Source organism: Staurois parvus, unplaced genomic scaffold (genome assembly GCF_062004578.1).
Source record: "Staurois parvus isolate SC_StPar_1 unplaced genomic scaffold, SC_StPar_1.0 ptg000469l, whole genome shotgun sequence".
In the NCBI taxonomy this organism is placed as follows: domain Eukaryota; kingdom Metazoa; phylum Chordata; class Amphibia; order Anura; family Ranidae; genus Staurois; species Staurois parvus.
The window spans coordinates 2,829,969-2,857,732 of record NW_028318265.1 but is presented as its reverse complement, the minus strand read 5'-3'; the positions used below and the strand labels follow the sequence as shown (position 1 = coordinate 2,857,732).

Here is a 27,764-nt window from a genome sequence, read left to right as displayed (position 1 = left end):
GGGAGCTCTGTACACTGGGGGGCACAGAGAGGAGGGAGCTCTGTATACTGGGGGGCACTGAGAGGAAGAAGCTCGGTATATGGGGGAGCACTGAGGGAGCTCTGTATACTGGGGGGCACTGAGAGGAAGAAGCTCGGTATATGGGGGGGGCACTGAGAGAGCTCTGTATACTGGGGGGCACTGAGGAGAGAGCTCTGTATACTGGGGGGCAGAGAGGAAGAAGCTCGGTATATGGGGGCACTGAGAGAGCTCTGTATACTGGGGGGCACTGAGGGAGCTCTGTATACTGGGGGGCACTGAGAGGAAGAAGCTCGGTATATGGGGGCACTGAGAGAGCTCTGTATACTGGGGGGCACTGAGGAAGCTCTGTATACTGGGGGGCACTGAGAGGAAGAAGCTCGGTATATGGGGGCACTGAGAGAGCTCTGTATACTGGGGGACACTGAGAGGAGGGAGCTCTGTTTATGGGGGGACACTGAGGGAGCTCTGTATACTGGGGGGCACTGAGAGGAGGGAGCTCTGTATACTGGGGGGCACTGAGAGGAAGAAGCTCTGTTTATGGGGGGACACTGAGGGAGCTCTGTATACTGGGGGGCGCTGAGAGGAGGGAGCTCTGTATACTGGGGGCACTGAGAGGAGGGAGCTCTGTATACTGGGGGGCAGTGAGGGAGCTCTGTATACTGGGGGGCACTGAGAGGAGGTAATATATGGGTGGGCTGTGTGCTGAGGACGTTGGTGGTGAGGGCGGCAGTCCAATCAGTGCCGGTAATAATTAGGGTCCCCTGGGGTGATCTGTCGGCGATCCTCCTCTCCCCCTCTCACTCAGCACAATAGGCAGCTGACAGACAGCCGGCCGGACGGACAGACGAGCTGGGAGGCGGCGCTGCAGCGGGAGGAGGGGGACTCTCGGAGGAGGATGGAGAGGCTGCAGAGCCGGCAGCACACAGCACACTGTTAGGGCCCTGGGGGCCCCCGGCTCCGGCCATGTGAAGGACGATGCTGTGCTGGAAATGCCCCCGGAGCCGTTGCCCGCTGGGCGCCTCTGCCCTCACCGTGTCCGTCCTGTGCTGGATCTTCATCTACCCGACCGAACGGAGCCCCGACCACAAGACCGTCCTGCGGGAGGTGCTGCGGGAACCCCGGGGATGGCGGAGGAACGGCACCCAGACCGCCAGCTTCAGGTACTCCCCCCTCTTATCACATATATATATGTATACCCCCCATCACTGCCACCCCCAAAATACATACCCCTCTTGTATACCTCCAAACCCTGTGTCATCTATATCCCCCATCCCCCTTATATCATATATATCCCCCATCCCCCTTATATCATATATACCCCCATACCACATTATATCATAAACACCCATCACTTTCACCTCCAATATATATCTCCATCATATATACCCCTGAAGTTCATATACACCCCATTGTCTCTGTACCATATATGCCCATCACTGCTACCTCCATCCTATATACCCCCATGGCCTCTCTACCAAATGTATACCCATCACTGGCCACACTGTATATACCTCAATCATATATACTCCACGACCCCTCACTGTCCCTTACACCACATATATCCCCATCATATATACCTTGTCTGTACACCTCTGATACCCTAGGCATACTCTTCCATTATATATATCTATATATATATCCCTTTATACCATATATACTCCTGCACATTGAGGTACAAAACCTCAACACCCCCCAATACATGTGTACTTTACATCAGCCACGAAACACGTCACTGGTACTCATTTATAGATCTTGATAAAACTCATAAAAACCTGGTTTCTCCTCTGTCCTCCACTCATCATCTCCTATGTCAACCTATCAAACACGGGAGAGTAAACAAAAAAGAGAATGAAGTAAAGAATACAAACACCAATTGAATTGATTGTCATTTGTTTTTTTCTTTACTTAATTCTCTTTGTTTTTTTTTCTCCCTTGTTTCATATGTTGGCATTAGGAGATGAACAGTGGGGTATAGAGTCGAAACCAGGTTTTTATGAGTTTTTTTCTAGATCCCTGGTCCTGTATGGTACAGCAATAGGACCAAGGGTGCCAGCCTCAGGTACACCACGTGTAGTAAATATTCCCTTTCTTTTCATACTGTATACTTCCTGACAATATGTACCCCATCATTACACCCACTACCATATATACCTCAGTGTATACCCCCAACGCTGAACCAACCCATGTCAAAGAAGAAGAACCAGGGGAGGCCTGATATCCTATATACCTTTGATACTCTATATACTGCAGAAAAAAATGGGGGAATACCACCAAAGATAGTTGGGGTAATCTTATATTAAGCTCAAAGACTCACCTAATAATAAAGGTGTGGGTGTAACCCTAGCATAATGCAGAAAACAAAAAGTAGTAGTTGCATAGCACATACTGCCAAAGTAGGTAATAATCACCCAGGCAATGTACATTTACATTGCCTGGGTGATTATTACCTACTTTGGTAGTATGTGCTATGCAACTACAACTCTATATACTGCCCTCTACATACTCGACTTCAACTGTATATACTCCAATCATACAATCATACCCCACAAATATATATACCACCAGTTATACTGAGCCAGCTGTCAGTATAGAGGAGGAGCTAAATCAAGTCAGTCAGTTTCAGGTACTTCTGTATATAATATATACCCATTTTACCCTGTATACCCCATATATAAGCCCTAATTTATGTTAATTATTATTATTTCAGGTACTTTACATATATATTGTACATTCTCATCAGTCCCTAATCCTTTAGGGGCATACAATCTAAGGTCCCTAACTTACATTCATACATACACAAATTTAGACAGGAGCCAATTAACCTACCAGCATGTCTTTGGAGTGTGGGAGGAAACCAGAGTACCCAGAGGAAACCCACACAGGCACAGGGAGAACATGCAAACTCCAGGCAGGTGGTGCCGTGGTTGGGATTTGAATCAACGACCCTAGTTATGCCAGGCAGAAGTGTTAACCATTTTGGCACTGCGCTGTAGTCTGTATGAATTATATACCCCCTGTACTGTATATGCCCCCTCTATTCTACATATCCCAACACCAGCCATTTTGCACTGTAATAGCCTCCTTTTACCCCACCACACTGAGCAATCTCAGCAATGGATGATGAACTGTTAGATTTCCAGACTCAAGTGCCCCCATATGTATTATATAACCCTCTCTATTCTGTATATCCAGCTCACTACTGAATATACCATCACTACTCTCTCTTTGTGTAGTGTTTTCTTCCTTTGTATAGACCCCTTTCTCTGTTATATGTCCCCTTGTTACTGTCACTATCTACCATATTTCCTCATCATACCCCAACTATACCCTCCACACCAGAATTCTAATGCAAGAAGAATCTCCCTGTATAGACCTTTTTCTCTGTTATATGTCCCCATGTTACTGTCACCATCTACCATATTTCCTCATCATACCCCCAACTATACCCTCCACACCAGAATTCTAATGAAAGAAGTATTTCTATGTATAGACCCCTTTCTCTGTTATATGTCCCCATGTTACTGTCACCATCTACCATATTTCCTCATCATACCCCAACTATACCCTCCACACCAGAATTCTAATGCAAGAAGAATCTCCCTGTATAGACCTTTTTCTCTGTTATATGTCCCCATGTTACTGTCACCATCTACCATATTTCCTCATCATACCCCCAACTATACCCTCCACACCAGAATTCTAATGCAAGAAGAATTTCTCTGTATAGACCCCTTTCTCTGTTATATGTCCCCATGTTACTGTCACCATCTACCATATTTCCTCATCATACCCCCAACTATACCCTCCACACCAGAATTCTAATGCAAGAAGAATTTCTCTGTATAGACCCCTTTCTCTGTTATATGTCCCCATGTTACTGTCACCATCTACCATGTTTCCTCATCATACCCCCAACTATACCCTCCACACCAGAATTCTAATGAAAGAAGTATTTCTATGTATAGACCCCTTTCTCTGTTATATGCCCCCCTGTTACTCTCACCATCTACCATAATTTCTCATCATACTCCCAACTACAGTCAGGTCCATAAATATTGGGACATCGACACAATTCTAACATTTTTGCCTCTATACATCACCACAATGGATTTGAAATGAAACGAACAAGATGTGCTTTAACTGCAGACTGTCAGCTTTAATTTGAGGGTATTTACATCCAAATCAGGTGAACGGTGTAGGAATTACAACAGTTTGCATATGTGCCTCCCACTTGTTAAGGGACCAAAAGTAATGGGACAGAATAATAATCATAAATCAAACTTTCACTTTTTAATACTTGGTTGCAAATCCTTTGCTGTCAATTACAGCCTGAAGTCTGGAACGCATAGACATCACCAGACGCTGGGTTTCATCCCTGGTGATGCTCTGCCAGGCCTCTACTGCAACTGTCTTCAGTTCCTGCTTGTTCTTGGGGCATTTTCCCTTCAGTTTTGTCTTCAGCAAGTGAAATGCATGCTCAATCGGATTCAGGTCAGGTGATTGACTTGGCCATTGCAGAACATTCCACTTCTTTCCCTTAAAAAACTCTTTGGTTGCTTTTGCAGTATGCTTTGGGTCATTGTCCATCTGCACTGCGAAGCGGCGTCCAATGAGTTCTGAAGCATTTGGCTGAATATGAGCAGATAATATTGCCCAAAACACTTCAGAATTCATCATGCTGCTTTTGTCAGCAGTCACATCATCAATAAATACAAGAGAACCAGTTCCATTGGCAGCCATACATGTCCATGCCATGACACTACCACCGCCATGCTTCACTGATGAGGTGGTATGCTTAGGATCATGAGCAGTTCCTTTCCTTCTCCATACTCTTCTCTTCCCATCACTCTGGTACAAGTTGATCTCGGTCTCATCTGTCCATAGGATGTTGTTCCAGAACTGTGAAGGCTTTTTTAGATGTCGTTTGGCAAACTCTAATCTGGCCTTCCTGTTTTTGAGGCTCACCAATGGTTTACATCTTGTGGTGAACCCTCTGTATTCACTCTGGTGAAGTCTTCTCTTGATTGTTGACTTTGACACACATACACCTTCCTCCTGGAGAGTGTTCTTGATCTGGCCAACTGTTGTGAAGGGTGTTTTCTTCACCAGGGAAAGAATTCTTCGGTCATCCACCACAGTTGTTTTCCGTGGTCTTCCGGGTCTTTTGGTGTTGCTGAGCTCACCGATGCGTACCTTCTTTTTACGAATGTTCCAAACAGTTGTTTTGGGCACGCCTAATGTTTTTGCTATCTCTCTGATGGGATTGTTTTGGTTTTTCAGCCTAATGATGGCTTGCTTCACTGATAGTGACAGCTCTTTGGATCTCATCTTGAGAGTTGACAGCAACAGATTCCAAATGCAAATAGCACACTTGAAATGAACTCTGGACCTTTTATCTGCTCATTGTAATTGGGATAATGAGGGAATAACACACACCTGGCCATGGAACAGCTGAGAAGCCAATTGTCCCATTAGTTTTGGTCCCTTAACAAGTGGGAGGCACATATGCAAACTGTTGTAATTCCTACACTGTTCACCTGATTTGGATGTAAATACCCTCAAATTATAGCTGACAGTCTGCAGTTAAAGCACATCTTGTTTGTTTCATTTTAAATCCATTGTGGTGGTGTATAGAGCCAAAAATGTTAGAATTGTGTCGATGTCCCAATATTTATGGACCTGACTGTATATCCTCCACACCAGCTAACTCTTGGACCACCTATAGTCAGGGGACAAGAGCAAGAAAACAATTTCAGGTACCTCCTTAGATATAGTTATCCCTTGTTTCCTCATGCCTCCTGCAATGTTCTCCTGGAGCAGCCACCACCACTGCTAACCCAGGTACCCATAAAATGCCCCCTACAATGCCACCATTGCCAATACCATATTATGTATCACCCCTTTACTAATACCAATACTTCACAATTAATTCCTCCTGACCATGGTCTTGGAGCAGGAGGCACAGTGCCACCACAGATGCCCCCACCTTCCCCTCTCCCCATACTCCCATCTGATGGACAAGCAGGACACTTTTTCAACATAAGAAAAAACGTTCTCCAAACACATTTCATAGGACCAGGGAAAAATACTGTGCATGACACCATCACAAATGTTGGTGTTCTTATGAAAGTATACACTAGCTTACTCACCAAAAGTTTGCATTACGGTGAACTTTTTTTCCATGGTGGAAAGATCCACAGCACTGCTTGCTATGGTGACCACACACTGGAAGACAAATGCAATCTGCTGCAAATATTATTTTATTTATTTATTACAGGTACTTATATAGCACCGTCAATTTACGCAGCGCTTTAGATATATATATTGTATATTCACATCAGTCCCTAACCCTCAAGGGGTGTACAATCTAAGGTCCCTAACTTACATTCATACATACTAGGGCCAATTTAGACAGGATCCAATTAACCTACCGGCATGTCTTTGGAGTGTGGGAGGAAACTGGAGTACCCAGAGGAAACCCACGCAGGCACAGGGAGAACATGCAAACTCCAGGCAGGTGGTGCCGTGGTTGGGATTATGAACCGGCGACCCTAGTACTGCCAGGCGGAAGTGCTAACCATTTAGTCACTGTGTACACGTAAGCCCAGAGATAGAAACTACATAGGAAAAGTAGTTGTGTCTTGGAACAGCCTTTCTCAACTAGGGTGCCCTGGCACCCTGGGTGCCTTGAGGTTTCTTCAGGGGTGCCTTGACAAAATGTCTAAAAATTTCCCAAAATGTGTATACAAGCCAGCGGGTGGAACAAACTTGCCTTTTAGTTACAGAAAGCCACAGGTTTTCATTGTTCACCATTATGACCTTCTAGCCACCGACATCCTGACAACTAATGACATAATCAGTTGACAAGGAGGATGTCAGCTGCCTGCACAGCATCCTAGTTTGACCCTCCCCTGCCCCTCTCCATCAGTGCTGGGGTCACATTAGCTCAGTGATGGATAAAGGGAGAAGAGAAACATGGGAATACTACTCAGTACCAGTGTGCAAAAGTGTGTTTGCTTTGGAAGAATAAATCACCTCTAATGTTGGGTGTCCTACATGTGTGGATGTTCCTGCGTTATATAAAACTATTAGAATAGTTTTTCACATTTTAGAATGGGATGCCCTTTAAAATGATGGACAGTCTTTAGCCACCCCATTTTGGAATGGGGTGCCTCAAAATTGTCCATAATTTTAAAGGGTTCCACGGGACTGTCCATAATTTTAAAGGGTGCCTTGACTGAAAAAAGGTTGAGAAGCACCGTCTTGGAAAGGCTTGTACGGTTTCTGAAATGCCGATGACACTGTATGATGTGTCCATTTTACATCCAGGTACTGCCTGGGTGGTCTATAGGTGAGTTTTTACATCTAGATACCTTCTGGGTGGTCTACAGATCAGTTTCCACCCAGGGGTGTACTGCAGACGGGTTTAAAGAGTCATATCACCTTTTAAGTTAAAACTGGGTATAACACCCCCCATTGGGGTACTTGTGGCCTTCTAACTGTTCAGAATAATCAGCCCCTGATACTTTATATACCACTCTGTCTGTTCCAGGGACTCAGATCTCATTGGTCACCTTACAATATACTCTGGTGGCAATGAAAGTGGAAGTTTGATTCCCCAGAAGGCTTCAGCTATCCATCTTTTAATGGGTCTGGCAGGGGTGGACTGAAAACTCATGGGGCCCCCGGGCAATATGGGATCATGGGGCCCCTGTGCCCTTGTCCACACTCACAAAAAGCCTATAAAAGGTACCAGTTGCATTTCATGGGGCCCCCTACTGACCACGGGCCCTCGGGCAGTGCCCGAGTGCTGGAATGGTCAGTCTGCCCCTGGGGTCTGGTTAGTCCCATATATACAGCACAGTATACTAACCTTGGACTAGCCCGTATTAACCCTTTTAATACTGAATCTCTCTTCCCCAGACACATCATTCCCTGTCAATTACCCATTTCAGATTGTCCACTTTTGGAGAGATCCTCAGAACCCCCAACCGGCAGTTGGTCCAGAGGAAGGTTGAAAACCCTTTTAAATAATGATCCAAGTTGTGCTAACAGAAATATTTTTTCCAGATCCACTAGTGCTGGCCACATTTGGAACCGTAATGCTTATGATCATATTCTTGATGATCTATTGACAGATTTACTGTCTGATCAGAAATACAATCAGTATATCGAAAACAATTAGTTGATGCACCATACACTTAATAGTCACATTGAATGAACTCCTTTCCTAGGCTGGATTTTGCATCTAGAGCCTTCTGAATAACTTTCACTACTTTGATTGGTTTTACTCAAAATCAATCAATGACACAATATGTGTCTTTTCAATAATTCATAGATCTGATCATATTATTTGATTAATTTGATCAGATCATTACGTTTGTGTGCGTTAGGTAATCAGTTAATCCTCGCTTCAACAATCAGTTATTTGTTGCACATATTAATCAGTTGTATTTTGTACATTTAGAAACAAATTTGGCATTTTTATTGAAGAATATTCTTAGTTAGCTAAAACTAGCTCATGGAAAAGCCTATTCTACATTATTACAGCTCTTACTGCAAAGAAGGCTTTCTGTATGCAGAGGTTAAACCTCTCGCAAGGACAAGGTGTGCCCCACTGACTTTTATGATGACCTGAAAGTGAACAGTGTTGAACGGCTATATGGACCATTTATGCATTGGTATGAAAAAGCGAAAAATCCTATAACAAGCATACTTACCTGCAGCTACCTAGACTTCTGCCATCACTGATTCCTTGCTATGAACCCCCCATCTCCCTCAACTGACTGTTTTTTTATAGAATTTCTGGATTCTCAGGAAAGTTCACAGACCATGTACAGTACAAAGCTCAGGCTGCATTCACACTTTGTTTAGTGAACGTGTGCTAAAAGCACAATTCGGGTCTTTGTGCGTTGCGGAGCAACATGCATAGGGCAACCCTTAAAATTCATTGGGCTGCCCTACGTGTGGCATCCTTTTCAAGATCACGTGTTTTTTTTAACTTGCCGCTCTTGTTGCCCTGCTGCATTTGCTGCGTGTTTTTTTTTTAACACAAAAACATTCATTTGGGGTTCCATTACAATGAATTGCAGTGCAATTGGAGAAAAATGCTTCTGCGTGTGTTTATGCAACACTCAAGTATAAATGCAGCCCGAGGGACCAAAGTCAAGCCTTCCAGCTATCAAGATGTATTTTGCCATTGTTATTATAACAATTTTTCCCTATTATTAAAGCTGTCCTGGGAAATGTCTACACCGTATCTTAACAGAGGTGAAAATGTTTCTGGGCTTTACACATGCCATGTCTGCGATGCTTTGGTTTGGGTTGCAGTACCGCCTGTCAAACTCACCCACTGAGGTCAACAGAAGCAAGCCACCACCTTGAGCCAAATGCTTGACTTACAATTGCAGTGTGGTCCTGCAGTGTAAAATTGCTGTTCGCCAAGTTAAAAACAAAAGTTTAAAAAAATAAAAAAACAGGCATTAGGAGGTGGCAGTAGCACTTCTTGAATGGCTGGCAGCTGGTAGTATATCGCCCTTTAAAAAGCAATCCACCACGATTTGCTTTTCAGAGGGCGGTAAGCAGTACCGCAAGTTTGAACGAAGCCTTAGGACTCATACATTGGAATGTGGTGCAGGAGAAACTGCAGTACCATGCAATCCGGTGCAGTACATTTTTGAAAAACATTGCACTGCTTTTGGTGCGATCCCATGCATCCTGTTCAAATGAATGGGCTGAAGATTGCCTGCGCCGAGTCAGGTCACGTTCCTGTGCAATTCAGGTGTGAACAGGCCCTTAATCCATTCTTAGAAGTAAGCTGCGGGTGGAAGTTACATCTTTTACAAGTATTCTATTTTCTTTGTCCTCTTTATTGCATCTTGCTACTTTGTTCTTTGACATTTCTCTTTTTACTGTTTGTTACATTGTGTTCCATTTATGGAACTTGAAAACTTTTCTAAAGGGGAGAAGTCGGGTGTGCCTTCTAGAAAAATATTATTGTTATTATTGTTATTATTATTATTTCTTCTTAATATGTTCCCTGTGAATGGTCACATTTCTCATCATTGTACGTTGCACTGCATCATACAGTAAGCGTGTATGTATGTGCGTGTGTGTGTGGTACCCGGCCTGCATCCTTCCTGCATCCTCCCCCACTTTCCACCCCAAACACAAAGCATCATCCTTATCTCAGGCTGACCCTCCCCATAAACCTCACCCCTAGCCCATTGTCTTGTCTTCCCTGTCACTGTAATTCATAGCCCAACCCCCTCCCCCCCCCCCCTCCAGGCTTTCTGTATACTATAAGACAGGACAATTTACAGAGTGATATATGATGGGGTGCAGATGGATCACATTGTACCTATTATGATGGACAGAAGGGGACAGTGAGGTGACGGAAGGGGGGGGGGGCACCCGTCCGGGACCCTGACTCTCCTTCCTCTGTCTGCGGTGTACCTCTCCCCCGTTATCTGACACTCATCATCTCTACATGTCATCCAGTTCTCACGCACGATGTCAGCCCATCACATTGTGTGACTGTCACCCCTGCCACACTGACACATGGCTCATGTAGGAACAATGACAGCAAAAATTGTGATTTATTGCAATTAATTGGCTTTTCCCTCTCAGGAAGTCCTGGTGATATTTTAAGAGGCTTCCAGATTATTATATAATAAGATTAGTGGGGAGGATTCAGTGATATTGTCTGCAGATGCTTTGTCTCATTCATTGTTTAAGGATTTATAAACTGATTCATGGCTTGGATCAGCATACATGAGCAGACTAAGGCTCAATTCACAAAGCTAACATACCAGGATGAAGATACATATTTTCAAAACGTGACAGTTATTTTCTGTGGAGTCCAGTGAGATCTGAAAATATCTGTAACATGGCCAAAATGAAGACACTTCTCCTTGTGTTAAAGCTTTATGGTTTGTGCCTTTTGTGTCCGGTAATATCCTTCACGTCTCATTTTCAGTAGAGTAGGAGATGATGGCAAGCTCTTGTTGTCAGGGCTTTCCTGTCAATAGTAATAAAGATGGTTTTAGATGAACTCTGGACTTGGACATCTCATGCAGATTTTATGAACTGGGCTGGAAATTTCCAGCTGACTGATGTGATTAAATGCTGATTTTTATAGGCTTGTCTGCCGGCCTCATTCCCCACATTAGGCTCAGTTCACAAAGCTGTCACCCCGGGATAAGAGTCCTAATTTATATTAAAAAATGACAGTTATTTTCAGCTGAGTCTGAAGAGATTTGAAAATGATGTCTGTTGTGTAAAGCTTTGTGCATTGAGCCTATTGATGCCATATGTATCACAGTGGGGTTGATTTACTAAAGGTAAATAGGCTGTGCACTGCAAATGCAGTTGCTTTATATCCGAGGAGAAGCTCTGAAATGAGGCGAAACTCTGCTGATTTCTTTCATCCAATCATGTGCAAGCAAAAATGCTGTTTTTTTTTATTTTCCTTGCATGTTCCCCTCAGATCTAGAGCAACTGCACCTTCAGTGCACTTGCGAGTGTACTTGGAGTGCTTTTGCAGTGCATAACCTATTTTCCTTTAGTAAATCAACCCCAGTGTCTGCTCCAAAAGGGGGATATATAGGGCGGTGTTCCGTTTCCTCTATTCTTAAAGTGTATCTGAAGCCAAAACTTTTTTTCTTTAGTTTTGGATGAAGTGGGAACGTTTTGGGGCAGCTGTTTAAGCAGTATTAAAAGTCTGCCAAAAAAAATAAAAAACCATCAGGAGCTTTTAGAAATGATGTGTTAGTGTGCACAGTATATTAGCACATTATGGCAGACTTACTTTGGAAGCAATCCCCTCCAGCGCTGCACTGACAGCACTTTTCTGTCTTAGTGTGGACTCTTAGGCCGCTTGATTGGTTGGGCCGGGGTGATGTCATTCCTGTGCATGTGCACAGGAGGCACAGTGACTCGGCACAGAGCCGTGATATAAATATGCACAAAGCTGCGCATGTGCAGCTCAGTGTACATTTAGAAAAAACAAATACTGAAAGGTAGGGAGAAAGATTTTTGGCAGAAGAGACAAGTAGAACCTCCCATATCATAAAATTACACCTTTTGGACAAGTTTTTATTTTTGAGTTTAAAGTGTTACTAAACCCAGGACCCTGCAGTCACTATATCTGGTCTCCCACAGTACACAGAACATGGAAATGCAATTATTTTAGTAACTATAAACTGCTAAATACCTTTTCTCATCAGCAGTATATAGCAGTCTTGTGACTTCTATTAGTGTCCAGCTGAGCACTGGTTAATCCTGTAGGAGTAGTTTTTCTGCTTTGTCCCATGAGGCTGCTGGACCCCTGACCCTCTGTCTGGAGAGTGCAGATTGGCTCTGTGCTGATCACATGCACTCTCTCAGAAAAAAAAAAACTTTCTAGCAATACATACCAAACTGAGCATGTGCAGAGTGACTCATAGAGCTCTGTACAATCAGCAGATGGATTGGTGACAGTAAAAAAGGGGAGGATCAGAGAAGGCAGGATCAAACAGCCTTTTACAATGCGGAGGATTAACCCCTTATGTTCCACAGTGAGTATAACAAGCATGCTTTACTGCATACACAGACTGATTTTACTGAAGTGGATTTAGTAACATGTTAACACAATCCTTGATAGTTGGATTAAGGTGCTTGTGCTATCTATGCCCTAATAGAAGGGGCTCCAGACCAACTGATAAAATTGTCAAAATCAATTTATTGATTTTCACTGTTGTGGGTTTAGTAACACTTTAATTCCACTTTAAGTTTTTTATGCTGTTGGTCTCCATGCTGAAAAAATTTACCATTTATATTTGTCCTGATGATCGCTGTCACAGGAACAAAAAGCGAGGGGCAATTTTAAAGTTGTCATCAGACCGGGAATTGAGGAGGACTTTTCCAATGGAGACACCTGTCCCGGTGACAACTGTCTAAGGCTAGGTTTATTTATTTCAGGTACTTATATATCGCTGTCAATTTACGCAGCACTTTACATATATATTGTACATTCACATCAGTCCCTAACCCTCAAGGGGCGTACAATCTAAGGTCCCTAACTCACATTCATACATACACATACTAGGGCCAATTTAGACACGAGCCAATTAACCTCCCAGCATGTCTTTGGAGTGTGGAAGAAAAATGGAGTACCCAGAGGAAACCCACGCAGGCACAGGGAGAACATGCAAACTCCAGGCAGGTGGTGCCATGGTTGGGATAGGTTCACACTAAAGCAGTGCGAGTTCATTCAGTTTTTAAATGTGATTCAAGGAGCACCTGCAGCGCGGTTGAGATGCAATTTGGCTGTGATTCCCAATGCATTTGTCTTGCCATTTACATGTAGGTATGATTTTGATTTAGAGATTCTCTCTCCCTCCCCCTTTCTTTCTCTCGGAAACCAGGTCAGAAACACAGGAGACACTTGCAAAAAACGATCTGGAATCACATTGCGTGTAAACACATTACTGTTTCACATGTAATTCCATTCAACTATATAAAGCTCAAAATCGGATCGCAATACTGGAAACATGCACACGACTCTTTAAAAAACACAGAGCATGTGGACTCCATATATGTGAACGCCCTCCATAGGAAAACATTTTACTTACCACATCATGCGATTCACCATGCTAAGAGGGCATTTCCACTCTCTGTGGAGGGATTTATTGTTGTATCTGCTGGACATTGAAAGCAGTGGGTAGATTTGATCAACAAGTTCGGCATGACAGCCAGCCAACACTAGCATTTTGGTTGAACTCAATGGACTTGTCTTTCAACCAGGGGTGGACTGACAACTCATGGGGCCCCTGGGCAATAGGGGATCATGGGACCCCTGGGTCCTTGCCCAAACTCAAAAAAGCCTATGAAAAAGGTACCAGGGGCATCTCATGGGGCCCCCTACTGACCCCGCTCCCTCGGGCAGTGCCCAAGTTTCCAAATGGTCAGTCCGCCCCTGCTTTCAACCTAACTAACTAGTGTGGGGTCTCCTTCTCCAGCTAAGCACCCTACACTTGTAAAGAGTTTGACCATCCCGGAGCGAAAACTATCAAAATAGAACTAAATGCAAAATGTTTCTTTAGGTTTAGCTAGAGTGGAGATGGGTTAGAACACTTATCAGTTTTTATTGCTGTCTGTGCCCCCATTAGGGAGATTCACCCTCTCTATTTGTCCTGTTTATCATTACCACTGGAAGTGAAGGTAAAAGAAAATCCAAAATTTTTGGTTTGTCCCAGAACAGGAATGGTGGGGAAATTCTCCAATGGGGACACTAGTTCTGGTGACCTGGGTATCCTCAAGGAATTCCCTTAATTTACAAGGATTTCCTCTCACTTCCTGTTTGGCTATGGGACAGGAAGTGAAGGGAAATTTCTCCAATGGGACACAGATGGTGAAAAAAAATTGACAGAGGTTATAACCTTCCCTTGCTCCATCCAAAGTGAAAAAAAAAAAGATTTACCTATAGTTCTGCTTTAACCTCTTCACGCTGGGCCTAGACGCCGAGCGGCCGCACATTTGCGTACAATTAAGAAAAACATATGTGCTGAGAGCGCGCACCCTGCGGTACTCACGGAAAGGTCTTGATCTCCTCTTTCGATCGGGACCTTTCCCGATCATGTCGGCGAAGTACGGCAGTCACATGACCCTAAAACCCCGCCCCGCCTCCCGGCTTCTGAAACCCTTAAAGGGTTAAGGTTACCTGGACCCTGGTGAGGACCCTGGTGAGGATGCACTGTAAACAGCAAACCCAAGTACTCCTTTGCTTGGGGATGGACTCAGCATAGGCTATGGCTACATCTTGGATGTCCTGGAATGTGCAATCCTTGCGGCCCTCAACAGACCGGGGTAGTCCAAATGCACTGGATATAAAGAAAACAAACAGAGGGTGCACAGGCCTAGTGCATTACCATAAAAAAACATTGATTGAAGAAATAAAAATAGGTATTGTACGCACAAATGACAATAATGTCAAAGGCACATCGTAAAGAACAGCACTGTCCAATCCACACTACATGACCATCTGCAATGGGAACCCTGGACTTCCAACAGGCTAACGCGTTTCGAGGACTTGCCTCTTCCTCAGAGCCACGTCACGTAGTGTGGATCGGACAGTGCTGTTCTTTACGATGTGCCTTTGACATTATTGTCATTTGTGAGTACAATACCTATTTTTATTTTTTCAATAAATGTTTTTTTACGGTAATGCACTAGGCCGGTGCGCCCTCTGTTTGCTTTCTTTATATCCAGAGGATGCACTGTGCAGGCATCATTTTAGCACAACAGGAAGCAATGCAGTGCATCAATGTGAACAACAATAGTTGACGCCAATTTTATTTCCCTTGATGTTGCATTATGGTTGTGATGGGCAATGGGACCCAATACACCGCTTTGGCTTTGGTGTGAATCGGCCCCAAATAACCCACTGAAGCCATGCGCACATCTCCCACTATTATTGGAAGAGATTTAAAAGGATTAAAAGTTGAAAGATCCACCACGGATTGCTTTTCAGTGGAGTGGCAGGGGTTGCTGCATGCAGTGGTGTATTTAGATTTTGTGCTGCCCTAGGCAACACAAAAATTGTCTCCCCCACGGGCACTGACCAACACCACCACCCCTTCCCCCTCCCGTGGAGAGAGCCTGACAATGACCAACAACACCCATGCCCCCCATCTGGGAGAGTCTTCCACTACCCCCCCACTCCGGCGATAGAGAGAAATACACCCATCTTCACAGCTCCGGACATACCCGGTAACGTAAGTCAGGATGTACATACACCATCAAGCAGCCCACAGCCTCTCTCGGATCCCACCTGGCTCCCTTCTTCTGGGGGGAGGTGCTGCCCCCCTGAAAAATGCCACCCTAGGCAAGTGCCTTGTTTGCCTTGTGGTAAATACACCCCTGGCTGCATGTGAGAATGAGCCCTTCAGTTCCAGCAGCTGTTGCCTACAATGGCTTGTAGCGACTGTTAAGTTGTAATATTTATCTTGTGTTGGTTTACATTTCTTTATCCATAGCCCACACATGATAAGTGGGCCTGGGGCTCCTCGTGGAGTGTATAATAAATGTGTTCAGATCAGGGATTGTTCTTCATTGCACATCAGATTTCCTACCAGTCTGAAAGCATTGAATTCCAGATAAGCTGATTTTTATATTTTCCCTCCCGCTTTGGCGACGCCACATCAGGTGGAATTGTGATTTAGGAGTATATAATAATATAGGAAGCGGTTGTGGGAGTGGCCTCACCAAGTCACATGACCTGTATATCATGCCATTTGCTCTATTGTAGAATTCCTCTGAATGATGAAGATGAGCTGGAATGTCCTTTTGTTCATGTCCTTATCTGTGAACGCAGCTCATATCACTGACCTTTGCATCACATTCACTATTCTAAGACATTTAATGTATGCTCTTTTTATCTCAGTTATTTTACATTTTTTTAATATGCGGTGCCTATCTGTGTGCTGCAGTAAAATGCTACATGTCTGCATTTTATCCTAGCTTACTTCACCGCAACTGCAGGTTGCGTTGCTGTTTGAACTGGGCACATAGAAAACAATTGTTTTTTATGTGCCTTAGTGATGACTGCCATTTATCCAGTACAGGAAAACGTCAGTCACTGCACTATGAACAAGCTGAAGATACAAGCTGATTGGTTGCCATGCGCAGCTACTCCAGATTTGATAAATTCCTTACAAAGCATGCTGCATGGCTGGAGGTCAATCAGAAAACAATGTAACTGAATTGTAATGGAAGGTGAAAGAATCTGCACTGTCATACTGTACTCCAATGTGCTTGTTGCCAAATGCATTGCCATGGAACTGGTTCTGCCCATTATCATTGGCTGGTCTTGGCCGGATGTGGTGCACACACAGTGAGATGCTTGTTACCTGTTCTCCATAGCTGGACATTTCACGGCACTCATTGTTGCCCTTGTGGAAAGCCTTACAAATCCTGATCCTTATCTTTGGGGCAGTGCCCAAGGTGACCCGAGGTCTCAGGCACTGCTGTAATATGGTCAGGATCGATGCAGTACTGGAATCAGGTTAGGGTCACGGAAGTGCTGGAATCCGGCCAGTTTCAGGGTAGTGCTGGAAACTGGTCAGGGTCAGAGAAGTGCTGGAATCCGGCCAGTTTCAGGGTAGTGCTGGAAACTGGTCAGGGTCAGAGAAGTGCTGGAATCCGGCCAGTTTCAGGGTAGTGCTGGAAACTGGTCAGGGTCACAGAAGTGCTGTAATATGGTCGGGATCAGGGCAGTACTGAAATCAGGTTGCGATCATGCCAATGCTGGAATCTGGTCTGAGTCAGGGTAGTGCTAGAAACTGGTTTGGGTCACGCTAGTACTGGAATCAGGCCAGGGTAAGGGTAGTGTTGGAATTTGGTGAAGTCATTGTAGTGCTGGAATCTGTCCAGGGTCGTGGCAGCGCTGGATTATGGTCAAGGTCGGGAAGTGCTGGAAACTGGTCAAGGTCTTGGCAGTTTTGTAATCTGGATGAGTTCAGGACAGTGCTGGAATCTGGTGGGGGCAGTGGAGTGCTGGTATCATCTCAGGGTCGGGACTGGGCTGGAATCTGCTCAGGGTCTTGATTGTTTTCAACTGTCAGAGCAGTGCTGGGACCTGGTCAGGGTCAGTATGGTGTAGGGATCTGGTCGGGGACATGGCAGTGCTGTAATGTGGCCTGGGTCAGATCAGTGCTGTAATCTGGTCAAAATCAGAGCAGTGCTAGGATATGGTTAGAATCAGAGCAGCGCTGGGATCTGGTCAGGGTTAGGCCAGTGCTGGGATCTGGTCAGGGTCTGAGCAGTGCTGGGATCTGGTCAGGATTAGGGCAGTTCTGGGATCTAGTCAGTGTCAGAGCAATAGTTGTGTCTACAATAAAGAGCACCTGTCACAGAAAAAAAGTATGAAACTATTAGGCTAATAGAAGAGGCCACCCATTGGCTGTATCTGCCAACAGTGAACTTCAACAAGACTCTGAGCTTACTTGGGAGCCCAGCATTTGACTAGACGTTTTAGCATGGAAGCTCCTAATAGGTAGTCTGCATTGTATGCAGGCGAGGGAAGTGCCGGTGGCTCAACTCCACTGAAAATATAGAAACTGCATACAAGATTAGAAAGCCCCATTAAGATTTGCCATCAGTCCATATTTGAGGGTGAAGATGGTCATAAAAAAATTTATGCCACACTGAAAAACATCTTTCATGGTCATCCAATGCACAGCCTTGCCATGAATCAGTGTAATCACTCGCAAACTTCTGGTGGGCTAAGTCTTCTGCTGGCCTCTAGTTTTTTGTGGGCACTACATTGTCAAGATTCCCTGGCCATAATTCCAATGTCCATTTAGGAGTTTCGGAGTGTTTCAGTTCCCCCTGTTGGATTCTCCCTAAAATGGACCTGTCAGTAACCTTACTGCATAAATGAATCCCTGACGGATCAGCCATCCTTGAAATCCAGTCAGTGACTTTGCCTAGACTGAGATGATGTCAGTCATCAGACTGTAATATTGTAACTGGATGGGTTCAGGGCATTGCTGGAATCTGGGGGGGGCAATGGAGTGCTGGAATCAGCTCAGGGTCAGGACTGGGCTGGAATCGTCTCAGGGTCAGGACTGCAAGGTCAGGACTACAAGTCACAAACTGATAGGCCACAGCAGGGGCTGATCTGTGTAATGGTGTCCATACACTTAATGAAAAGTCGTTCGAAAATCTGTCGTTTGTCCATTTCTCGTCCAGTAGAAAATCATTTTAGAGCCAAAAAATTGAAGGAAAAGTTTGGAAAACTGCTGCCGAACAGATGATAAATTGGAAGGTTAATGTGTTTCTCACCTGTTAAAAATCAAACTGTTTGAACTGCACATATGTGATAAAACAAATGAAAAACTGATTCATTTATGTCCATTGGCCAATATAATTTGTGTTCGTTTTTCGAAAACACATTTGAACAATTTTTCAACTAGTGTAAGGCTAGCAAAAATCAGCTAAAATGTGCTGCTCTTTAACCACTTGCCCTCCTGAGGATTTACCCCCCTTCCTGAACTGGCCATTTTTTGCGTTACGGTGCTGCGTTACTTTAACTGGCAATTGAGGTGTCATGCAACTCTGCACACAAATGAAATTTATGTCCCTTTTTCCCATGAATTGAGCTTTCTTCTGGTGGTATTTGAACACCTGTGCGTTTATTTTTTGCGCTATAAAAAAAAAAATACCGACAATTTTGAGGAAAAAAAAACAGTATTTTTGACTTTTTGCTATTGAACATGTCCAGTAAAAAAATAAAAAAATGACATTTCATCATAAATTTAGGTCAAAATGTTCTCTGCTACATGTATTTGCTAAAAAAAAATCCATGCAAATTAATTGGTTTATGTGAAAGTTATAGCGTATGGCAGTATATATACTGGGATTTTTTTAAATTTCTTATTTTATTTTTACTAGTAATGGCGGCGATCAGCAACTTATAGTGGGACTGCCTGACTGTGGCGGGCTTCTGACACTGGGGGGAACTGACCCCCAGTGACACCAATACAGCGCTAAAGCACTGACACTGTACTAATGGCACAGGGCAGGAAGGGGTTAACGTGAGGGGTGATCAAATGGTTAACTGTGTGCTGATTTACTAAGTGCTGTGTCTGTGTGCTTCACTGTAAGCACACTGCTTTGCCTGGCTGTGCTCTTCACAGCCATCCAAAGCAGTGTGCATGGGCTGACAGGGAGGAGAACTGTTTTGTTTACAAACAGTTCTCCTCTCCATCGACCTGGTGATTGACAGCCGCAGCCGCAAATGGCGGCGCAGGTATGACTCCCTCCACCCGGAAATGCAAAATCACATATATATACGTGATTTTGCGCACCCATGCTGCCCTGCAGCAGTATTTCTGCTATAGGGCAGTCGGGAAGTGGTTAAAAACATGCATGGCTGCCATTCATTTTAAATAGCACTTCCACACATCTAAAAACAGCATGTTTTCGGGTGCGGGAACCACAGGGAAATTGCAGGGTGCAAAAGCACCATGCGATTTCCCAGCTGTTGCATTTTAAAAATTCTACAGGAACCTTTTTTTCTACTTGAAATGCAGGTACAGCAGCCCATACAAATCAGAGCTGCAATAGTGTGAACCTAGCCTAAGACATTTTTGAGCACAGCTGACTGGGTCTTCATGATTTTGTCTTCACTGAGGCATTATCTTAATTCTAAAGGTAGATGGTGACCCTGGATGATGGCTGAACAAAGATGGCACCGTCCTTCTGGAGAGAAAAGCAGATGAAGCCATTGTCAGGAGGAGTACTATGACCTCTGTGAGAGGTTATAAATACCCCAAAGTGTTGCACTGATATGTTACTGTGCATGTTGCATGACATATATATCTGATGACAGGTTCACTTTAAATTATAACAGATGAAAAATCCAGTGGGAAGAGCAGCAAACCTTTATATTGACGGCAGCAGGGAAGTGAAATTTTTGTTTTGTGCAGATGGACTCTTTACTAAAGTAATCGTGAGATTCCAGGAGAGTCAGAAGGTCATCCGAATTATTAAATTCCTGGCAGTTTTATGCTACTTCCCGTCCAGCTCTGAATCACAATCCTCACCTCCATCCTGAATCTCCATCCTGACCTCAGAATCATCCTGTCAACAGCCGCCAACAAAGAGCTCTTGTTCTGCCGCAAATTCTGTCTCAGATGAGCCGAGAAATTTAAATCTGACGGTGTCCGACCAGCCGGAACTCCCAGTGTCATTCATTTATCAGCGGAGAAAAAGCAGGATGTGTTTATGAGGATGGTGTGTTTTCTTTCCATATATCCCCATGTGCAGCACTTACTGGGACCCGGTCTGCAATCGCAGCGTGCCATTGACAGGTCATGCTGTCCAGAATTCCAGATACTGTAATTGCACATTCAGGTTCATCACACTTTTAAAGCCTAATTCTAGCCTTGACATTTGTCAACTAAGAGGGGATTTCTCCTTACATTGTAGAGATTTTCTTTCCCTTCCTATTGCACCTTTGTAACAAGAAGTGAAAGGGAGTCAAACAGGATCCCTTCCCTACTCCATCCAAAAAGGTTATCTAAATGTTTTTTCTAGTGTTGGATGGAGTAGGGAAGGGATCCTGTTTGACTGCCTTTCACTTCTTGTTACAAAGGTGCAATAGGAACGGAAAGAAAATAAATCTCTACAATGTAAGGTGAAATCCCCTCTTAGCTGTCACTGGAACAGATGCCTCTATTGAGAGATTTTCCCTCTATTCCTGTTCTGGTGACAACTGTAGCATTTTCCCAACACTTTCAGGTCCAGTAACACCAGGACAGACAGAGCTGCTAAATCTCCCCAGCGGGGACACAGACAGCAATATAAACCTGACTGGTGTTCCATCCCTTCCACAGTCCTACCAAGATTTTGCTATTCCTACATTTGAAATTTTTTTGAACAGAGTGAGGAATGTTTATGAGCCTCTGTCAGGTGTTTATTGCCAGTGTAGGTCAGAGGTGCTGGAAGTAAGGGTTAATATTCTTGTTTTGGGGTGGAATAAATCTGGCCCAAAGATGTTTCCAGAGGGTGCTTCAGACTGGATGCATATGATTCTGGAGCAATACAGACCAGTAACTAGAGCTGGCCATATACTGATTAAAACTTGGCCAGCCTCTGCTGGACCAGAGAAATGTTGATACGTGTGTGGGCTCCTCAGCTCGATAGAAGTTGATTGTTTGACTTTTTTTGAAAGAACATGTTGGACATTTTCCGTTGATCAGTGTATTCTGGAAGCCTTGTCAGCCCTCTGTGTAGAGTCTCTGCATTACTTGCAGCGTTGACGTCAACACCTGGCGTCCTGCACCGTGAAGGCATTGTTGGCTTCGAGACAGAGCTGACTTCTTCTCCAGGGTGATAATGGAGACATGTTCTCCCCATCTCTTGGTCTCTATATCAGAAGATACCACCTGGAGAGGAAGAGGACACTCAAGGTATCAGCAGTCACGTGACCACCATTAAAAGTTGTAAAAATTCTACATATACAAAGAGTGTTTTGAAAAGCTATTGCTTCTCTAAGGGCTCATGTACACGGGGCGTTTGGAAAACTCTTCTGAACTATGGAAACTGACTGCTGGAAAACGTAGGTTAAAAAAAATCTGTTTAGCTGGGTTTGCATGCCGCTTTTATGCACATTTATGCGTGTTTTTAGAAGTGTTTTTAAAAGATAACCTAAGGAGACCTTCCCAAATGCCCAGAATGCACTGAAAAACAGTAAAAAATTAACTTTCAGACATTTTGAGAGAAATATTATTATTATTATTATACAGGATTTATATAGCGCCAACGGTTTGCTCAGCGCTTTACATTATAGTGGGAGACAGTACAGTAACAATACAGTTCAATACAAGAGGGATTTGAGGGCCCTGCTCCTTGGAGCTTACAATCTAGGAGGGAGGGGTGAATGGTACAGTAGGTAGTCACTGTGGGGGATGGAGTGGTTGGAAGAGTAGAGGATTCCAGAATTAGCAGAGGGCGGGATAGGCTTCCCTGAAGAGAAAGGTTTTCAGTGATCGCCGAAAGGCAAGTAGAGTAGGTGATAGTCTGATAGATTGGGGTAGGGAGTTCCAGAGGAAGGGTGACACCCTAGAGAAGTCTTGGAGACAAGCATGGGAGGAGGAGATAAGGGAGCTAGAGAGTAAGAGGTCTTGCGAGGAGCGGAGTGTGTGGTTTGGGTGATATTTAGAGATAAGGTCGGTTATGTAAATTGGGGCAGTGTTGTGGATGGCTTTATATGTCATTGTTAGAGTTTTGAATTTTATTTTGGGAGCCAGTGGAGGGATTAGCAGAGAGGGGTGGCGGATACAGAATGGTTAGTGAGGTGGATGAGTCTGGCAGCAGTATTCATGATGGACTGGAGTGGGGATAGCCTACGATGAGGTAGACCAATGAGGAGGGAGTTACAATAGTCGAGGCGTGATATGACAATGGAGTGAATAAGTTGCTTAGTGGTTTCCGGGGTTAGGAACGGTCATATCTTGGAGATATTAACTATTTCAGACATTATGAGAGGAATAGAGAGAGCAGAAGCAGAGCGAGCAGTATTTGTTGAGATGACCTGTCTTTTCTGGTTGTATTCACTATGGATCCCATCATGAGCATAATGCGGCACGTTCTAACATTTTATTCTTCACGTGAAACCTGGAACTGACTGTGCTGGTGTACCGGGTCCATTTGAATACATGGAAAACACTTTGCTTGCATTTCTGATGATGAAAAAATGCTCTGGACATGGAACAGTTAAAAAACGCTTCTAAATGCAAACGCTTATAAATGCGGTTAACCGCATTTACACGTGTTTACAAGCATTTGGCGTGGTAAAATCTACTCCTGAACGCAAATTTGGTGCGTTCAAAAAAACGTCTGTAAACTCAACTGCCTGTAAACGACTGTAAATGACATAGTGTACATGGACACATAGGAAAATATTAGGGAGAGTTCAGGGGCTGCTGAAAAAAACACCGAACGTCAGTTTAGGAGCTGCAGTGTACATAAGCCCTAAAAGGGCTGCATTCAAACTTGTGCCAAGTACATTAAGTGAAATGTTGCTGCTAGATTATAAATCTGATCAGCCACTCTCTTAGAGCTGGTTCACACTGTGTCCATTGAGCTGTGTTCTGATCTGCATTGATCAATGCAGGCTCAATGCAGCTCCATGCCCATATAAGTGCATTGCATAAAAAATTGTAGCATATCTCTGCAGCTTCACCGCATGCCATCTGGAGCACACTACGAGGCACTATTGTGCATAGAATTGAATGAAATATCATTTTGTGGCATTTCTATAATGTAAAAAAAATATGTAAATTTTTGCCCTTCATAATGCCCAACTGTGCACATGCGTTATATGGAGGGTAACATGTGCAGGCTGGGGTGAACGAGTCCTTACCACACACTTGCACAATAGATCTAAGATCGGTGCATATACACTCACTGGCCACTTTATAAGGTACACTTGGGGACATGGTGAACACAACTTGCTGAAGTTCAAACCGAACATTAGAATGGGGAAGAAAGAGCATTTAAGTGACTTTAACCCTGGCTTGATTGTTGGTGCCAGACAGGACGGTCTGAGTATTTTAAAAACTGCTGATCTACTGGGATTTTAATGCACAACCATCTCTAGGGTTTACAGAGAATGGTTCGAAAAAGAGAAATATCCAGTGATCGGCAGTTGTGTGGATGAAAATGCCTTGTTGATGTCTGAGGTCAGAGAATGGACAGACTGGTGTGAGATGATAGAAAAGCAACAGTAACTCAAATAACCACTCGTTACAACCAAGGTATGCAGAATACCATCTCTGAAGCAGATGAGGTACCGCAACAGAAGACCACAATGGGTGCCACTCCTGTCAACTTAGAACAGGAAACAGAGGCTACAATTCACACAGGCTCACCAAAACTGGAAAATAGAAGATTGGAAAAACGTTGCCTGACCTGATGAGTCTAGATTTCCCTAGAGATGGATGTGCGTGAAAGTCCCAGTAGATCAGCAGTTTTTAAAATATGCAGGCCAGCCTGTCTGTCAACAACAACCATGCCACATTGAAAGTCACTTAAATCCCCTTTCTTCCCGATTATGATGCTCGATTTGAACTTCAGCAAGTCGTCTTCACCACATCTAGATGTCTAAATGCATTGAGTTACTGCCATGTGATTGGCTGATTAGCAATTTGTGTTACCAAGCATTTGAATAGGTACCTAATAAAGTGGCCGGTGAGTGTATACACTGTCAGTGCAGCCACAGTTCATTAGCATATCCACTCTCAGGCTTTCTCTTTGGTCATGTACTATCTGCCAGCTTCAATACAAGCTGAATCTAATCACAAATGGTGCAGATCCAAGGGCCGGGACCTACACGTTTCAATATACTCACATTGGGATACCAAAGGGATATATACATCCATTTTCCAAGCTTGAAAAAAAGCCTAGGCTTCAGATATACTTTAAATACTACTTATCTATCATATGTATATATTGCTCATGTCTTTGTAGTCCTGCTGAAGATCACCTGAAATGTGTTGGCCTGTTCTTATAGATTTTTTTATGAAGTTAAAGTTGAAGTTTAGGTGTTGACATTTTTGTGTAGTTGGAAGCCACTGCAGAGTACACTTTCAATGAATGCAAAGTGACGTGAATGAGTAACCTCCTGTATTTACTCAGCAGTAGGGTAATGTAATCGGGTGCTTACAGGGTACCTGTGAAAGCTTTCTTTTGCCCTGTCCACAACTGGGGGAATTTTCTGAATTAATTGTACTGCTCCCTGTGTAGCAAGTTTCAGGCTGCCCAGAGCTGGGAAAGGGTTAAAGTGATTCTCTCCTTTTCTCGGGTGTTCAAGGTTCTGCCTGTTGCTATGGGCCCATAAATAAAAGGGGAGGGGTTGTTGGTTGGCGAGTTTGGATGGGGCCGGAGCAGCCTCATAGGACTGGAGACTCAGTAAGTCCCTCCGGAACACATGGCCATGCTACTAGGTCACCTACTGTAAATGGGAATCTGCCTGGGACCAGGAAACCACCAGCAATGGACTTGACTGAAGGACTTTACTTTGGAAAAGTATGAACCAGGGCAGCCTATGTTAGTTTAGGACTGATTATGTTTCTTCTCAAACTTTACATCATGGACTGTGTTGGTGGAAGTTTCAGTAAAGTGCAAATTAATGGTCTCCTGCCTGGTCTGAAGTTTCTGCATGAAGGTACATGGCGTATCCAAACAACAAGGCCTGTAATACACACATGGGGATGAAGAGGAGAATCCAGAGAGCCACCAAGGAGGGGTTAACCATACAGAGGAGTTGACAGAAAGTCATGTTTAAAATGCAGTTAATATAGGTAACCAGGACTGGTGGGAATGCTATTGCAGCCAGCCAGTGGGACAGTGGTACCAGGCATGGGTGACAGGTTCTCCAGTGCTCTAACTCCCTCCTCAGCAGTCAGTGCCCCTAGTGCATTCAGGACAAAACCCGTTGCACAGAGGCCCTATGGACCTAGCCAGAAGTATTGGAGAGTCTAAGACAGGGGTCTGCAACCTTTAAGACATAAAGAGCCACTTGGACCCATTTCCGAGAGGGAAAAAAAGACTGGGAGCCACAAAACCATTGCAACATTTAAAACAAATCCGACACTGCATATATTGCAAAAAACGCTCTGGTCATGAAGGGGGTTTAAGGGCCCAGTAAGCAAAGGGTTAATCAGGGCCACAGTGTATCGTCATAATCACAATCATAGCCTTAGGTCAGTGGTGGGCAACCTTTTTTTTCGACTGAGCCAAATCTCGCCAAAACCACGATTGAAATTTATTTTGAGAGAAACATTTTTAAAACTGAAAAATATAGTAATTCATCCCCCATAGTAATTCATCCCCCATAGTAATTCATCCCCCATATAGTAATTCATCCCTCATATAGTAATTCATCCCCCATAGTAATTCATCCCCCCTATAGTAATTCATCCCCCCTATAGTAATTCATCCCCCATATAGTAATTCATCCCCCATAGTAATTCATCCCCCCTATAGTAATTCATCCCCCCTATAGTAATTCATCCCCCATATAGTAATTCATCCCCCGTAGTAATTCATCCCCCATAGTAATTCATCCCCCCTATAGTAATTCATCCCCCATATAGTAATTCATCCCCCCTATAGTAATTCATCCCCCCTATAGTAATTCATCCCCCATATAGTAATTCATCCCCCCTATAGTAATTCATCCCCCATAGTAATTCATCCCATATAGTAATTCATCCCTCATATAGTAATTCATCCCTCATATAGTAATTCATCCCTCATATAGTAATTCATCCCCCCTATAGTAATTCATCCCCCCTATAGTAATTCATCCCCCCTGTAGTAATTCATCCCCCCTGTAGTAATTCATCCCCCGTAGTAATTCATCCCCCCTATAGTAATTCATCCCCCATAGTAATTCATTCCCCATATTGTGTGAATTCACTTACCTTTGCTCCGCGCGTTCCTCTCGCTGGGTTCCCGCGCCGTTCTGGTCTTCAGGGCGGACTGTGAGAGGAGAGGAGTTCGTCACGCTGCCCCGCCTACATCCGGGCTGCCCCGCCTACATCCTGACAGCCAATGTTTGCCAGCGGGCGCCCGGCACACAGAAGATCTACATTAAAAGAGCCGCGGCTTGCCGACCCTATTGCCTGTCACCTGGTGGGCAGTGTGCTCCGGAGCCGCAGGAAAGGTGAAAAAGAGCCGCATGCGGCTCCGGAGCCGCGGGTTGCCGACACCCGGTCTAAGAGTTAACTTGTGCATGCACAAAGGTATGTGCTTAATGCATGGTGGGACCTCCGTATTGTCACTGAGAGTAAGGTGGCAATCAAAGCTAGGCTGGTGGAGTGAGACATAGGCTCAGCAGTGTCCCCTCAAAATGCTGCATTCTGGAGAAAAGGTGTCCCCATATACGGGGCGAAAAGACCTCACCCACAAGCTTCTTGGCACAAGACCTGAAAGCCAGTGGTGATCATTCTGATTTCTTCTACAGTGCTTTCCAGCTTCCCTTGGGATCCCACAGGGATGACACTGGCATACTTACATTGGTCCAAGCTGTACCAATTCAGAATAAAGCAGAAACTAATGCATATACTTTACATGAGGATTGCAGCAACCAGTAAAATAATCCAATGTGCTGCATTTTTGGGTGGTGTCCAGTTTAAACCAAATGGGACCCTTTCAGAATGCAGGGCAGAACATTTGAAACCTGATAGTGA

At 44.2% G+C, this 27,764-nt stretch overlaps 1 protein-coding gene across 1 annotated transcript in view; it reads left to right on the top strand.

Annotated features, from left to right (window-relative positions):
• The first annotated feature begins 710 nt into the window (after positions 1-710).
• The window catches only part of ST8SIA1 (ST8 alpha-N-acetyl-neuraminide alpha-2,8-sialyltransferase 1), an 82,611-nt gene continuing 55,557 nt past the window's right edge, over positions 711-27,764 (top strand). The window contains exon 1 of the mRNA XM_089689139.1: positions 711-1,181. Coding sequence (XP_089545265.1) covers positions 997-1,181 — 185 coding nt within the window. The 5' untranslated portion in view covers positions 711-996. The remainder of the gene's footprint in view (positions 1,182-27,764) is intronic.